Source organism: Juglans regia, chromosome 5, assembly GCF_001411555.2.
Source record: "Juglans regia cultivar Chandler chromosome 5, Walnut 2.0, whole genome shotgun sequence".
NCBI lineage: Eukaryota > Viridiplantae > Streptophyta > Magnoliopsida > Fagales > Juglandaceae > Juglans > Juglans regia.
The window spans coordinates 11,145,550-11,161,254 of record NC_049905.1 but is presented as its reverse complement, the minus strand read 5'-3'; the positions used below and the strand labels follow the sequence as shown (position 1 = coordinate 11,161,254).

The 15,705-nt window shown below is 35.5% G+C and overlaps 2 protein-coding genes across 7 annotated transcripts; both read right to left on the bottom strand.

Annotated features, from left to right (window-relative positions):
- Positions 1 to 301: 301 nt before the first annotated feature.
- Positions 302 to 6,373, bottom strand: LOC108986041 (putative disease resistance RPP13-like protein 1). 6 transcript variants are annotated; one of them, XM_018958535.2, is made up of 3 exons: positions 2,451 to 6,373; positions 1,388 to 2,009; positions 302 to 1,186 (listed from the first exon to the last, which is right to left on the bottom strand). In XM_018958535.2, the coding sequence occupies exon 1, from the start codon at positions 6,271 to 6,273 to the stop codon at positions 4,633 to 4,635; it is 1,641 nt and encodes a 546-aa protein (XP_018814080.1). In that variant the 5' UTR covers positions 6,274 to 6,373; the 3' UTR covers positions 302 to 1,186; positions 1,388 to 2,009; positions 2,451 to 4,632. The 6 variants fall into 6 exon arrangements, with proteins under 6 accessions (XP_018814080.1, XP_018814082.1, XP_018814079.1 ...); XM_018958537.2 differs by having other exon boundaries at positions 302 to 1,038; XM_018958534.2 differs by having other exon boundaries at positions 302 to 1,645; positions 1,837 to 2,009.
- On the bottom strand, positions 617 to 4,329 carry LOC108986032 (putative disease resistance protein At3g14460). Its single transcript, XM_035690048.1, has 5 exons — positions 4,325 to 4,329; positions 3,348 to 4,252; positions 2,636 to 3,265; positions 1,438 to 1,517; positions 617 to 988 (listed from the first exon to the last, which is right to left on the bottom strand). Exons 1-5 carry the CDS (start codon positions 4,327 to 4,329, stop codon positions 617 to 619), a joined length of 1,992 nt encoding a protein of 663 aa, XP_035545941.1.
- Positions 6,374 to 15,705: the final 9,332 nt, after the last annotated feature.

The window sequence follows — 15,705 nt, the reverse complement described above, 5'->3', positions numbered from 1 at the left end:
TGATTTTGGGGTTATTTGTAAAACTTGTTTTTGAGTGGGTTTTTGGTGGGTATTGTTTTAATAGTGATCTAATAATTTTGTTCTAGTTTTGTTTTTTCTTGGTTGTGGGCCTGTTTCCATGATCCTTTCTTGTCACCACAGTATTCTTCCGCCATAAGTGATGGCTTTTTTAATAAATTTTGGGTCACTATTGGACATGTGACTTCCTGCTCTTTCTAAAAAAAAAAATGTAATATCCACTTTTTTTTTTTTTTTTATAGAAGAGGCAGAGTCACATGTTCAAGAGTGACTCCTCCCAAAATTTATTGAAATAGCCCTCACTTATGGTGGAGGAAAACCGTGGGTACATCCTGACACTTGAGAATTACAAAAACAAATACCATGAATATAAACCAATAAGGCCCAAGCATCCAAAAAAGACATCACCTACTTACCAAGATCTATACAATGAATACCAAGCTGAAGCAATAAATTAAATAAAAATGAGTTAAAAGATAGACATCGTTCCTTCTATACGAAATAAAGCCAGCATAAAAAATAAAACGGCGTCTATACGAAAAGTTCCGTTGCCAATCTTCCATACGAAAAGTTAAGTCTATACAAAATCCACTTGAAGCTACACACCGTCCAAGCAAGTTCGCAAGTGAGATATTTCCATTGGGCGCAAACTCAGCAAACCACTATTATCCAAGCGAAGGATTCCTCTGATTACCGGAGGTAAATCTGAGCTATCATTCCAAGTCTGATTCAATCCGGAAGCTCCCAACCTAGCTAAGCTATCAGCCAATGAGTTACATTGCCTATAGACATGCCCGAATATGTAATTCAAGCCTTCACACAGCTGCATCAACTCTTCCCAATAATCTTCTAAGTACCAAAGGCCACATCTTTTTTTCTTCATCCACTCAATCACAATCTTAGAGTCCATCTCAATTTCTATATTTTGAATGCCCAAAAATCTCACAATTCTCATGCCCTGAACCAAGCTCTAAAATTCAGCAACATTGTTAGATTGATTCCCAGTAGCTATTGCAAAACCTGAAATTAACTATTGTTAGATTGAAATATGTAATATCCACTTGATGATATGAAAAAGTGTGATTCTTTAATGATCAGGAATCACATCATGCCATGGCCCAACCACCATTTTGGAAGAGCCAAATTATATCTCCTGCAACCAAATGATCTACAAGGAGACATAGAGATGCATGTGAGAAATTTTTGGAAAAACAATTATATGCTGAAATTCATAGTGACATCAACAAGAATAACTGCAGTAAAATTGCTGGCATGAGACAGAGCTGCAGTACATAAAATTTTGTTGAAAAATATTAAATTGGTTTCAGTAATTTTAGAACGATTTGCATTCAAATTGTTTGCCACTTACTGAATTTCCAAACAGCTATCTGCTTTGCCCCTGGAGAAGAAATTTGGAACCTGAGGCGGAGTTGCTATTTTCACAAAAACTTCATCAATTTTAGAGAAAGGAACATGTGGTCGATTTACAGGGGAGCAGTCTGAATTAGAAGATGAGGGACTCCATGTCATATAGGAGATTATCTGTCACATGAGTGGATGTTGCCCAAAGTTTGAGTTCTAGTCTAAGGTAGGGAAAAAAGATCTCCGAAGCCTTGTGAAGTGCAACCTGCTTTCATATGTATTTGTTGTAAATTCAAAACATGATGGCTATCTTCTTTTAGACACTACAATGGATTTTTTTTATTTTTTTTTTATTTTTTTACTCTTTCTTGAATTCCCGAAATCTAGATGGCTTTTCTTAGGAAAATAAATAGTATTAGATTCTGATTTTGTAGATATTTTCTTAGAATGACTTACCGATCAAGGTTTCGATCTGTTAGTCACACAAAGGAACTCGAGGCTTTTCCTGGCACTGATATATAATTTGTTGTAGAAGCGGAGTTGCTATTCTTAACAGAAATTTCCTCAATTCCAGCAACAACAACAAGTAAAAGGTTGCCCGCTATTTGTGTTTGAGTCTGAAGCACCACCTGCATTCAAATATATTTTGGTGTGAAATTCTGAACATGATGACCATCCCCTTTTAGAAATTACACAGGAATTCCTCATTCATAATAAAAATCACTCAAGAATTCTCTAACGAGCAAACATCTGCACATAGAGTTGCATATTTGCTTATTCATTTATATATACGTCATGGCCAGTATTGCAGAGCAATGATACAATGATGTGTAGTAATTACAGTTTCTATGAAGTTCATTGTTAGCAATTGTCATTTTAGTAAGATAATTTGGTTTGAAGAATATGACACCAGTTATTGAGGATTGATAGTGATCAAACTGAGATCTATTGAAAGCAACCTACAGACCATACGAGAGATACTCAACAACATGTTTCACCAAATATAGTTTTTAGCGAACCTAAAATAAAAATGATGAATTATATTGACAAATGGTTGGGAAAACAAATACCTTATTTTGAAAGGTGAATATACAGTCGCTGCCATTCACTTGTAGTTCATATGGTTGCCTTGTAGAAGAAGCCATTCAAATCCCCTTATAATTAATGCTTATGTGGGGGATGTGAGCAACCTTGCACCATTCTTTTCCTTTTTTATTTTGTAATAGTTTCTCCAACAGTGGACATTTCCTGATACCTAGTGAAGAAATTGAGGCATGAAACCCATCTTTGGGCAAGAACTTCAGATTAGGACAATCATAGATCCGCATTGTCTTCAGAGAGGTGAAGTGTTGAAGGCCCAAGTTGTCCAAAGATGTCATATTTGAAAATCCAGAGATGGTAAGACTGGTTATAGTCATGGGCAGCAACGCCGGCTCCGGAAAAGACTCCACATCTTTGCATTTGCCATGGATGTAGAATTCTTGAAGAGAGAGGAGTTTTTGCAAACCCCATGTCGTTCGAGAGGCAACAAGTTTGTCACAATCTAAGATGGAAATTGATTTTAAATTGGTAGACAAGCCCCCTTCACCGAATGATTGCAACATTGGACACATACTAATAAATAGTGACTCAAGTGATGGAAGGAGTAGGTGCATCTTGTCAGGCAATGACCTTAAACTCCCACAACCATTTATCTCAAATGTTTTCAAATTTTGGGCACGCAATCCTTCATCTGAAAATGATACGAAATTTGGGCATTTCTGGATTCTTATAGTCGAGGCGGCTGAATCAGTTTCATGTTGTTCTGAATAAGTAAGAGACTCTAGATTCTCACATCCCTTGACGGTGATAATATTGATCTCGGCGATTAAGTTTGCTGGAGCACCTAAGAGAATCACAACTATTTTCCAAGTACAACTCTTTGAGCGATGAATAGTTGAAGTGCACTGGGAATTCTAACTTCTTACAGTTTGAGATCTTAAGAGTTTCCAATGTGGAGGATAGACCATCTTCGAAAAGTAACATGAGCGAGCTACAACCATAAATTTCCAATTCTTGAAGAGGACTGCTGGAATCCATCATTCCCTCCGATAGGGACCGTAATACAGCACATCCTTCAAGTACTACTTTTTGCAATAATCTAGATGGCAATTCATTTAACAGAACCTCATTAAAATTTGTTAACTTCAATTGACATAGAGTAGGAGACCTTGGGAGTGAGGCCTCCAGCTGCGAACATTCAACAATCTTAAGTCTGGCTAAAGAAGGAAGATGGATGGGTAACCCTCCTGTTAGCTTGGGGCAATTAACAATATAAAGCTCTGCAAGATGAGGAAAAGCTTCACCTTCATTTTCAGAATCAAAGCATAACCAGTTTTCCCAATCTGGCATGTCTTCGAACCTTAGAACTTTCAAGGCTTCGAATGGCTTAAACGTAGAAGAATAGCTACCATAGAACTCCTTACCCACACTAGCAATTCCATGAAACCCAATGATGTAGAGGCTCTCGAGAGCGTGTAGTTGTCCAAATGATGGCAAGATGTGGCAATATTTACAATCATAGAGATAAATAGATTCTATCTTAGAGAACGAATGATGAGTGATCCAATCCGGAAAGCTTTTACCACCATATTTGTTGATTCTGAGACTTTTCAGGTTTGTATGGGGTTTGAGACTCTTCAATACAGTTATTTGATCACTTTTTGAAATATTGCTACTTGTATTGTCTAGATAATCCAACGTCAAGTCCTCAAGGTGCTTCTTATCCTTCAATCTTGCATCCAAAGCATCGGCAGGAGATTTGACATTTTGGAGGTTCTCAATAGAGAGATTCCCCCCAATATATTCAAGCTTCCCCAACTCCCCAATATTGCTTTATCCGCAATGTTTGTTGACAACAAATATATCCAAAGTCTGTAGACATTTTAGTCTACCCAGTTGTAACGGCATCTCCGTTATGGCACTTCCATATAAAAAAGGATGATGCAAACTAATGCGTTTATGCATATCTCTAGGTAATACAGTAAAATTCTCACACCAAATTAATCTCAATGTTTGCAAATTGCACAATTTACATATAGAATCAGGTAGTTTTCTAATTGGTGTATCTGACAGATCCAAATATCGTAGATGTCTAATTTTTCCAAATGAATCAGGCAACTCAGTTACATTTCTATTCCTTAATAAGGAAAGCACTCGTAAGAATCTCAACATGGGCAACGAATGATGTGGGAGTGCTCCATTCCGAAAAGCCTAATTTAGAAATATTGGGAGAAAAGTGCGTAACCCCTTAGCCTCATAAAGTGCCTCAAACGTCTTTGGGATGTTTTCAAGAATCGATAAATGGCGAGTCTTGCTCGTAACTTGGAGTGAATTGACACTCTCCAGTCTAAAGATAAATTGTCCAAATACAAATTTTGCCAAGTCGTTGACAAGATCATGCATTCCGAACTTAAAATCATACACATTGTGTTGTTGGAATAACGATCTCGATACCAGATCAAAGAAGTAATCATGACCGACTTGCTCCATTGTTTTGTCTTTAGATTTTTTCAAGAAACCTTCTGCCATCCACAATAAGACTAATTCATTTTCTGAGAAAAGATAATCTTTTGGCAATATCGAACAATAAGCAAAGCATCGCTTTAAATGTGAGGGCAAATATTTATAACTTAATCGTAGAGCAGGAATAATTTCAGTCGACATGTCCCACACCTCGCTCTTTAATATTTTATTCCAATCATCAGCATCTACTTTAGACCTCAAGAGAGCTCCAATTGTCTTGACTGCTAAAGGCAGACCTTTGCATTTTTCTACGAACTGTCTTCCAATTGCTTCTAGCTCTGGATGTATACTGCCACGAAACACATGTCTTACAAAAAGTGACCAACATTCTTTTTCTGGTAATGGCTTCAGATAGTAATTAGGTATAGTTTGCATAACCGATGCTACTCGTTCTTCACATGTGATTACCAAAACACTGCTCCCTTGTGCTCCAAATCTGAAGGGATTAGTTAAGACCTCCCAATTAATATAATTATCATTCCCAACATCATCTAAAACAAGTAGAAATTTCTTTCCCGTCAAACTCTCCTTTAGTCTATTTTGAAGCCAATCTAGAGTCTTACCATCACCATTAGCGGATGAACCAACTCCCTCTAGAATTGCTTTTGTTACCTTAAAGACGTCAAAGTCATCCGAAATACAAGCCCATGCTTCAAGGTCAAAATGTTCCTTCACGCACTCGTCATTGTATACAAGCTGAGAAAGGGTGGTCTTGCCGAGTGCCCCCATACCGACAATAGCAATCACAAACAACTTATTGCCACTTACATCATTTGAGAATAAGGAATTAATAATTTTCTCCTTATCATCTTCTCTACCACAAATTCCAGATTCTTCAACCAAAGAAGTTGTGGGCAATCTTTCAGATGGATTTCCTTGAACGCCTTCTTTTAGACCCATATTGTTCTTTTGACTTACAAGATACTCCAATTTGTCAAGCACTTGTTTTATCTTTGGTTCAATTTTCTTGACAAAGGGTACTTTAAGAGAAGTAGAGATGGCTTTTCGTACCTTGCTCTTAGTGGTATGAAATTCAGCATCCAACTCGCGTAGTTTGGCTTCGGTATCAATCTCATCCAAGGTGTCCTCTGCCTCATAGATAGCATCTTTCAACTCATCGAGCCATTCTTTTACGTTGGGATTTACCACTTGCTTTTCCTCTGCATCTTCAAACACAACATTCACAAATAGCAAAGCCATCTTTAGTTTGTTCAAGAGTGCTTGGTCGAGTTTTTCTCGTCGAAAAAAGTAAACAAATTCACGAGATGCCACCCTTTCAAAAAACACTTGGAGGAGTGGGGAGAGAACTATGCCTGCAAGGTCAGCCATGGTTTCTGCTTTGTAATTGGAAGGAATCAAAGGAAATGAAGGAAAATGATGAAGAATAGTGGAGAGAAATAAGATGCTTCGACGTTAAAACTGAAGTGAGTAAATTAATGAGAAGTTAGTAAAATAAATAAATCGATGAGATCAGGGTGTGTTAGTGGATCGGAGGCCAACTCATTCACTCACGCTATTCGCAACTCATTCATTCAACACTCAACATCATGTTTTGGAGCAAAGGAATCAAACAAAAAAGGGAAAGCAACCAAAGGAAAGACGACATGCAAACAGGTGGAACCATCGTTCAACAAGCCATCTACCACTCCATGCAATAATGTCGTTTGCTTTTTTAATTCATTCCAAGCTTGACGAATTGACGAATATTAAACTCACATGATGTCTCTGCAGAATGGGCTATTAGGCCTGCTTGGTTTGTTAGTTGGGGCTGAGCTACAAAGGGATAGATAGGCCTACATTCTTTTTTTTTTTTTAGTAGGCCTACATTCTTGAAAGCTGCTACATGTGACGTCACATATATATACATATTAAATTATAATATCGTATAAAGTATTATATATATTATACTATACTAAAATATAAAAGAAAATGTAAGATCATATATATTATTAATATATACTATTATTAATATATATTATAGTAATCTATTATTAATATATATTAGTAATCTATACTCTCATATTAAAGTATATATATATATATATAATATAATATACTATAATATTGCATATATATTACAGTATATATAATCTACTATAATAGTATATATTTATACTAAATTCTAGTATTATAAATTTCATTTAAAACAGATACTAATTATAATATACTATAATATACTTTTGTTAAATTTGAAACAAATATTGTTTGATCGGTAAAAACCAAAGCATTGATCTTCTGGGAATTAAAAACATATCAATGAATGCGATGCCAATCGAAAGTGCTGTTAAATGAAAGTGTTCGCCACCAAAGCAAACAAAAAATATCACAAAAGCAAATTAATAGATCAAGAAAAACCAAATAGAGATAAACATGGAGAGAGATAGAGAGAGAAGGAGATAGAGAAAAGAAGGAGAGAGGGACACAAGAAGGAGAGAGAGAGAGAGAGAGAGACTTACTGGGAGAAGCTGTGATGACACGGGAGCGCGCAATTGGTGTGTGGAGGGGCAATGAAAAAATCCGAAGGAAGATCGCAATCGATGTGAAGGTTGGGAGAAAAAAATTAGGTCTGATCGATTTTTATACGGTTAAAAAGTTGCCACCACTTATGTCGTCACAATAATCAAATATAAACAAAAATTCTTAGCGGCAATATAAAGTTGTTGCTAAAAACACACTAAGCGACGATTTAGTAAACAAAAAAAGTTGCTTTTTCACAACGAATGAGTATTTCCTAAAAATAGTGGGATGGAAATGCAATAATTTTGTCTTTCACGACCACTAACAACGTTGCCGCAAATACATTGGTCGCAAAAACTACACATGTTGGGAGATCTTTAGTGACAACGTCAAATTTTTCCCTCATCTGGTCTTGTTTACTCTCAGTAACATGTTAAAATTTCTTACTTCGTTTGTATTTCTTCCTCAGTCAGTAGGAGAGATAAAAGAGATGAAAACAAAAAAAAATTTCTTTTTTTTTTACTTTCCACCTATATAGGTCCTCTTTAATTCTCAATTTTGTGTCAGTTATTTCTTTTTTTATTATTAACTCTAGATTTTTCTACTTGTCATTGGTTTGAATACTGAGAAAATCAAAGAAAGTTTGTGAATACCTATAAAGAAAACCAAAGGAAATAACTATAAAAAAATTTAAAAAAAAGTAGAAGTTTGTATATGAAATGCTTATCCAAAATCTTAGTTTCGCAACTTCAATTCCTTTTTCTAACACACATTTTCTTGACATCCAAACATCTTCTTTGCACGCCATTTTATACAACATTTTTATATTGTTAATTTTAATTTTAACCTTAAGTTTGTTTTTGGGAGGAACCTTTTTTATATCGACACTATGCAGATCAAATAATCAGAAAATGTGTGCCCGAGGAAGAGATGGAGAGCTACTCAGATACTACCACTCTTTGGAAGCGAGCGGCATGGCCACTTTGGTAGAGCAAAAAATAACAGCAAAATTTTTACAATGCTGCTTTTATTAGCCGACTATTTTTAAAGACTCTTTTTATTTTGTTACTTTACGTGATCATTGTCAAAGGGTTGGTAACATTTTTAGGAAACATGAGATGCCTTTAAACAATATTTTAATGATTGAATTATTTGATGTGTGGGGAATAGATTTCATGAGTCCTTCTCCATCCTCATATTCTAATAAATTTATTTTGGTGGCTGTACATTATGTCTCCAAATGGGTGGAAACGATCGCCTTGCCAACCAATGATGTGAGGGTCGTGGTGATTTTCTTGCGAAAGAACATATTTTCCCGATTTGGCACTCCGAGGGCCATAATCAATTCAGTGATGGCGGAAAGTATTTTTGCAATCGCCAATTTGAAGCCCTACTAACTAAGTATGGAGTTACCCATCATGTGGCGACACCATACCATCCTCAAACGAGCGGCTAGGTCGAGGTGTCTAATCGGGAGCTAAAGCAAATTCTGGAGAAGATCGTGAGTGTCTCTCGAACAGACTGGGCGAGAAAGTTAGATGATGCGCTATGGGCCTATCGGGATTTCACCTTATCGGCTCATTTATGGAAAAGCCTGCCATCTAGCCGTGGAGATAGAACACAGAGCCTATTGGGTGACGAGGACACTAAACTTTGATTTACAAGCAGCTGGTGAGAAGAGAATATTGTAGATCAATGAGATGGATGAGTTCCGCAATAATGCTTATGAGAATACTCGAATTTACAAAGATAAAACTAAAAGATGGCACGATAAGCATATTATGAGAAGGGAATTCGAAATTGGGCATAAAGTTTTATTATTTAACTTAAGACTTTGACTCTTCTTAGGAAAGTTGCACTCTCGGTGGTCGGGACCGTTTGTGGTAATCCATATCTTCCCCTATGGGACGATTGAAGTCCATCATGAGACAAAAGACACATTTCAAGTAAATGGACAGAGACTAAAACCCTATATGGATGGAGACTTTAACTCGGAAGAGTGCTCCATCGATCTCGCCATTAATAAATGCTGAGCAGACAATGTCTAGCTATAGACTCTAAACAAAGCACTTTTGGGAGGCAACCCAAGTTTCTATTTATTTATTTATTTTATTTATTTTCATTTTTACTTATTATTATTTATTTTCCTTTCATTTTGCAGGAACGAAGAGGCGAGGAGATCTTCAAGGAGTACATGGCTGTACCTTCAAGAAAAATATTCAAATGACAGAACTGGACAAAATCAGGGAAAATGATATTATTTTCTAAAAAAAATTAATAAAAACAATAAAAAAAAATCATAATAATGATGTTAGAAACAGTATGGTTTGATGAATAAAAAACCTATAATAAAAATATGATTGAAATTGATTATCATTTTCAGGAAAAATTCCTATTGCTTAAGTCTAGTTGTTAATTCTACACTTGATCTTACTTAATTTGATATTTTCTATGTTCAATGAATGCTTCTTATGATCATTAATTTTTTTGAGTACATAGAGAAATTTTATGTGAATTTTGTGAATTTATATGGTCTCAACTTACTTTAGAATTTGTTTGATTACACTCGAGGTGAAATCCTAGACAGAATATTATTTGGGAAATGACTATGGCATTCTTTGGACCAATTGAGCCTTTCATGCTTACCTGTTTATTCTCTTCATCTCTAGTCACCTCTTTGAGTTTTATTGAAATATATTTTGGCCTTTTGTTTTTCTTTCTTGTAAACCTCATATTCTCTACCATATTTTAGCTTAAACACCGATTTTCATACCTTTCAAGAGAACTAAGTTTACACAAAGTCACAGATTCACAAGAACATGAAAGGCGAGAGAGGTAAAAGGTCTACAAGTAAAGTACCTATAGCAATATTATCATAATCATAAGTTTGGAGATGTGAAGAGTCAACTCATTTATCGTGTAGCCAATAAGAAAAGGCTAACGAGAGTCATCGACAAAGACAGTCGAAAAAGTATGGAATATTTCCAAAAAAGTAAAATAAAATAAAAAATTTGACTTACTGAATAGAGGGGTAAAGATAGAGATACTTGAAAGTGAAATAAAGAAAGGTATGTTGAGAGATTTACAAAGACTGAGAAGAGATGTTTGTGTTACAAGTGAGAATGTTCTATTTATTCTGTTAGTGTTTGTAACACCCCGCTTAATTAACTCTTGATTAACCCTTAAGTACTCTAGATTAGACTTTTATTTTTGGGTTAATCACTTTCATTAAGATTGATAATGGGATTAGCATTAAAGTTGGTACTTAGTGTTAATGACCTAAGGATTAGAGAGGCAAGCCCATTAGTAATTTTGTTGAGACTTTTTAAGACCCAAATACATTCATGGCCTAGCCCAAGAAAAATCTTGAACCAAGCCCTTAGGAAATCAACGCTAATCTTGGCCCAAGTATTGGAAGGCATAAGGCTTTTGGTGTAGATTGGACCCTTGGCCCTTTTCAAGCTCATATGGCCCAAAGCCATGTTTGGACTCATTTTATCATTCATGACCAAAGGCCCAATACACCATACCATTGGTTTCCTTAAGCCCAAATCACACTCAAAGTACCCAAATTAAGTTTTAAAAATTGGCTAAGGCCATTAACCATTATACTTGAGGTTAGTGCACTTTAAGCTATACTTTGAAGTTTAATCTTTTCTTAAACTTTTTAATTCAGATTTTCTTGAATTAATACTCCCTTAAACCATGATTAGACCATGTTAATACCCTAGCTAAACCATTCCACATGTCATTAAGAAAAATGACATAGCAAGCCCAAACTATGCTTCAAACGGTTTTGTACATTGCCCTTTGTAATGCTTAGACTATTTTGCCCTTGGACCCAACATTTTTGTGGTTTATCCTCAAGGGTAATATGGTCCTTAAATACCACATGAGACCCTCCCAAACTCATTTTGAGCCTTGGACGAAATTGGTTGCATCAACCAACTCAAAGAACCAAATTACCTTGTGCACCTTGGTCTAGTTTGTGTAGGAACCATTTGAATTGAATTTGAACCAGTCTCCTACCATGGTTTGCACCACCACCCCATGCCACCTTCTTCTCCACCCAATCACCAAGAAGTCTCATGACCATCATGAAGGATTTTGACTCATTTTTGCTGCCCAAATAGATCCAAAACCGAACTGATTTTCTGCTACCACAAAACCACCTTCATCCACCTGTTTTCAAAGGTGGTTTGAGGGATCTTCTGCCATCCAAATGATGCCCCACGACCTGGAATCATCTACAAGACCCTTGCAGCTACTGTGGAGAGGAAATGATGGTGGGTTAGGGCACTATTTCATTCTGCACAAGTGACCTAAGCTCATGCAAGCAAATCTGGAAATTTTCCACATTTGAGCACCTCCCACTTCACCCAATCACCAAGCACCCAAGCTAACGTCCCTCACCCCTTGGCCACATATAAAAACTTTCATCCCCTTCTCATTTCATCCACACCATAGCTCCAAGCATCATCTTGAGCCTTGAGAGCATTTCCCCCTCTTAGAGATCAAAAGAGTGCAAACCGAGTGAGTTTTTGTGAGTTTTTTAGTGTTCTTGTGTAAGGCAGTCTAGAGTACTTGGAACGCCACAAAATTTGTAAGTTTTCTTACTTTTGATCTTAGCTAGCATGTCAAGCTTTATTTCCAAGTGTTGGTACGAAATTTGATAGAGTTTTGAGAAGGTTACGATACTTAATGCAAAACCGGGTCAATTAAAGGAAGGTTTGAATGATTGAATGTTTTTAATTAGAAATTTAGCTATGGCATGTCCTAAGCATGATTTTATATGATCTATCATTGTCCAAACATGATTATGGAAGGTTAAGTTTTTTATTAGAAGCTTGTCATGATAGGTTTTAAATCTATCTTGTTTTGATCATCAAGCATGAATCGGTTTTAAGTATATTGGTGAATTAAGGATTTCTTAGCTTTGATTAAGTGTTGGGATGAACTTGATTACTCAAGAATTAGACTTCATAATTTTCCTAAAGATGTTAGTGATCATTAATGATTAAATAAAATCTCATATGCATGCATTCATAAGGATCAATAGTTGAAATACACACATGCATCAACTAGGATGCATATCACGGGTTGAGACTAATTGGACAACTTCCACTTTGTATTTTGAAAATCTAAGGGTATGGATGGTTTTAGAATGCCAAAAATATGACGTCCATGAAATTTGGTTAAATATGGAGTTCGTTTGCAATTAGTGAAAATTTAGGGTCTAAATGACAATTTTTGAAAGACTAGGGGTATTTTTGTAAATATCTAAGTTTTTTGAAGCCTTTGATTTTGAACCTATCCATAAGAATATTAACCTTAACTTAGTATACACACGATTTATGCAGCTACAATGCTAATTTCGAATTTCCCAAGAAGTTTGTAAGTTGACATCTAACTTATACCTTGATAATTTTCTTATGAATTATTGATAAATACTTCATTTGTTCATCAATTATCATTTTGGGCGTAATTTATCATGTTATATGATACATTGAGTGCATACTTATATAACATATGAAATTTTCACTATTTTTACATATTACATTTATAAAAGTCATTTTTTTGCATGAAATTTACTACATTTGTACATGTCATGAAAAATATTTTTCAAACTATTGTATGAAAATCATTTTTATCACGACTTCAAAAGTTAGAATTGGGAATTATTCTAGTGGAACTCCTCTATCTACTCTGAAGTGTTTAATAATGGAGTGGTACCCCTAGGTTGACGAAGAACAGTCAACATGCTTCGAATGAGTTCTCTTTAAAGAACAACGGAGCGAAGTTAACATGTTATGACACCTAACGCTAATGGGTGTACACGTTATGATTTTTATGATGTTATGTTATTTACCAATGCATTGAGAACGAGTCTATAGACAACGTAGTTTCAACGTAAATTATACTATGATCACTGGCAGGTACTCACAGTGCATATGGGGAACTGTGACATTACCACACGTTATGTATTAATTAAGATAATGATCTAAGTCTATGATGATGAAATTTTTATGAAAAAGTTATGTCTTTTAAAAAAAATGATGACGAAATTACTTAATGAGTAAAAACCCGTGTCTTCATTTTCTTTTTTTTAAATGTTGAGGAATCTGGATGGGAGACATGTATACTGATTTTCTGCATCTCATGCATTGCATATTTATCATTTTCATGATTGATTTATCTATGTGTTAGTTAGTTGTTTAACTTATTGAGATTTCGAGTAAATCTCACCCTTTTATGGGATCACTATCATTCCACTCAGAATGATAGAAGTTGTGTCAGGAATCGACCAGGACGAGATTGATGGAGCACTGGATTCACATGATTGAGGAGTAGGATTTGGAAAGGAAGCTAGACTAAATTTTGATATTCATAACCCAAGTCCTTTGTGCTTTAGATCGCATTAAGAGAATGATATGACTTTGTATATAAGTCTATGCTACTTTAGTATTTCGAACATGATGATTATCTAATGAAGTTGGGATGATTATCTATGCGATTATTGCATACTGCTAGTTGCATACTAGAATGCATTGCATATTAACTGTCATGAACGGGGGTATGTAACCTTGTGTTGCATATCCTAACGCGCTAAGTCTCCATTCCATCCCAAGCTGGGATTGGGGGCGTCACAGTGTTCAAACTTAAGTTTTCTTCCTTTGTTTAAATCCTATATTTTCTTTGTAGCCCTCACTCTAGCCTTACATTACAAGTTTAATAAAGACCTATTGATTCCTAGTAATAGTTTATGTTCTACATTAGTGGAAAGTGATTTGAAAAGTAAGACTATGAAGTTTTTAGAGATCCATTATTTATTTACTTATTTGTTTAAAATTACCCGGGGAGCTAATGATGAAGTGAGAATGATGGCTATGCATGAATGTGGAATGGATAATGCGGTGGAATTGAGTTTTGAATTAACTTTTGGACTTGATTGATCTTGAATGATTTCTTTGAATTATAGACTTTAGACAATCTTTGAAGCAATAATTTTTGTGAATTAAACCAATGCTTATTTTAATTTTCTTTTCTTTTCTTCTTTTCTCGAGAGGAAGCAAAACTTAAGTTCGGGTGTATTTGATAAGTGTTATTTTTATGTGATTTTTATCACTATTTTATTTATGAAAAGTGTGATTTTCCCTCCATTGCAATTTATTTTATTTTATTTCTACATATTGTTATTTATTTTCTTGGTTTTAAAGGAATGAGAAGATTTAGTGCAAAAGGAGAACCTTTTGGTACAAAAGAAGAGACTACGGATCCAGACTGATGAGAACCAACGATATCTGAAGAGAGCCAATGATATTGGGGCGAGGAGCCTTGTCCCATGAGTAACAAAGAGGTTTCTCTCACCCAAAGGCGAGAAGGCTTACCTCGTGATAGGCGAGGAGACTCGCGACCAGAAGGCGCACTTGAAGGCACGAAGACTTGGCGACCAGGCTCTAGGAGGTTAGATTGGGCAACTAGTCTAAACAATCAACTTAAAAAACCAACGTAAATGACATCGTGGGCAACAACAAGAAAATGTAAGAGGAGTCTTTCATCCCGATCAGGAGTCTTTCTACTCGGTAGGCGAGAAGAGAGCAGTGTCATCTTTGTGACCTCCACGCCCGTTCATTTGTGACCTCCACACCAGTTAAATTCAGCGCACACGACATCTACTCGGTGGGATAATTCATCCCGACCGGATTCAATCTTCTACTGACCACCAAATCCGAGTTTCGAAATCAATCTATTGGCGACCAAATCCTCCTTAATCCGCAAATCAAGCCACATATTACTAAATCTTCCATTTTAGATAATCTCGTTATTCTTAAGATATTTCCTTTTATGTTAACATATATTTTTAAAGATTATTTTCCATATTTTTAGGTGAGATGGTAGCCGTAGTTATCTTGTTTTCAGATTTGAATTACGACATCTATTTAATTCTGTCTTGTGGAATGGAGGTCGGGCTTCTGAATCGGAGAGCTGAGAATTTTGAGTTTAGGTTTAGAGTTCCAGTTTTTAAATTTGAAGTGTTCTTTCAAGAATGTGGAACTGAAGGGCAGAGGCGAGAGTCGAATGCTTTATCAACCGATTTTAATAAAGAACACCAGTTTTATTATTTTTCTTTTTAATTTCCTTATGAACTAATTCTATTTTTTAGAGTTTTGATGTAGCCTACCACTAAATACACAATTTATATTTCAAGTTATTTTATTTTCAATATTTCCATTATTGAATGTTTATTCCTTGTTCTAATGCTTACAATTTTTTAGCTACTATTGTTCGATCTTTTGGATTGCA

Coding starts and splice junctions, on each gene's coding strand:
- LOC108986032 (XM_035690048.1), bottom strand. Junction 1,518..2,635: donor TGCCTCAATTTCTTCACTAG/GTATCAGGAAAT, acceptor CTTCTAATTCAG/ACTGCTCCCCTGTAAATCGA. Junction 989..1,437: donor AAATAGCAACTCCGCCTCAG/GTTCCAAATTTC, acceptor GCTGAATTTTAG/AGCTTGGTTCAGGGCATGAG.
- LOC108986041 (XM_018958533.2), bottom strand. CDS start 6,273: ATGGCTGACCTTGCAGGCATAGTTCTCTCCCCACTCCTCCAAGTGTTT.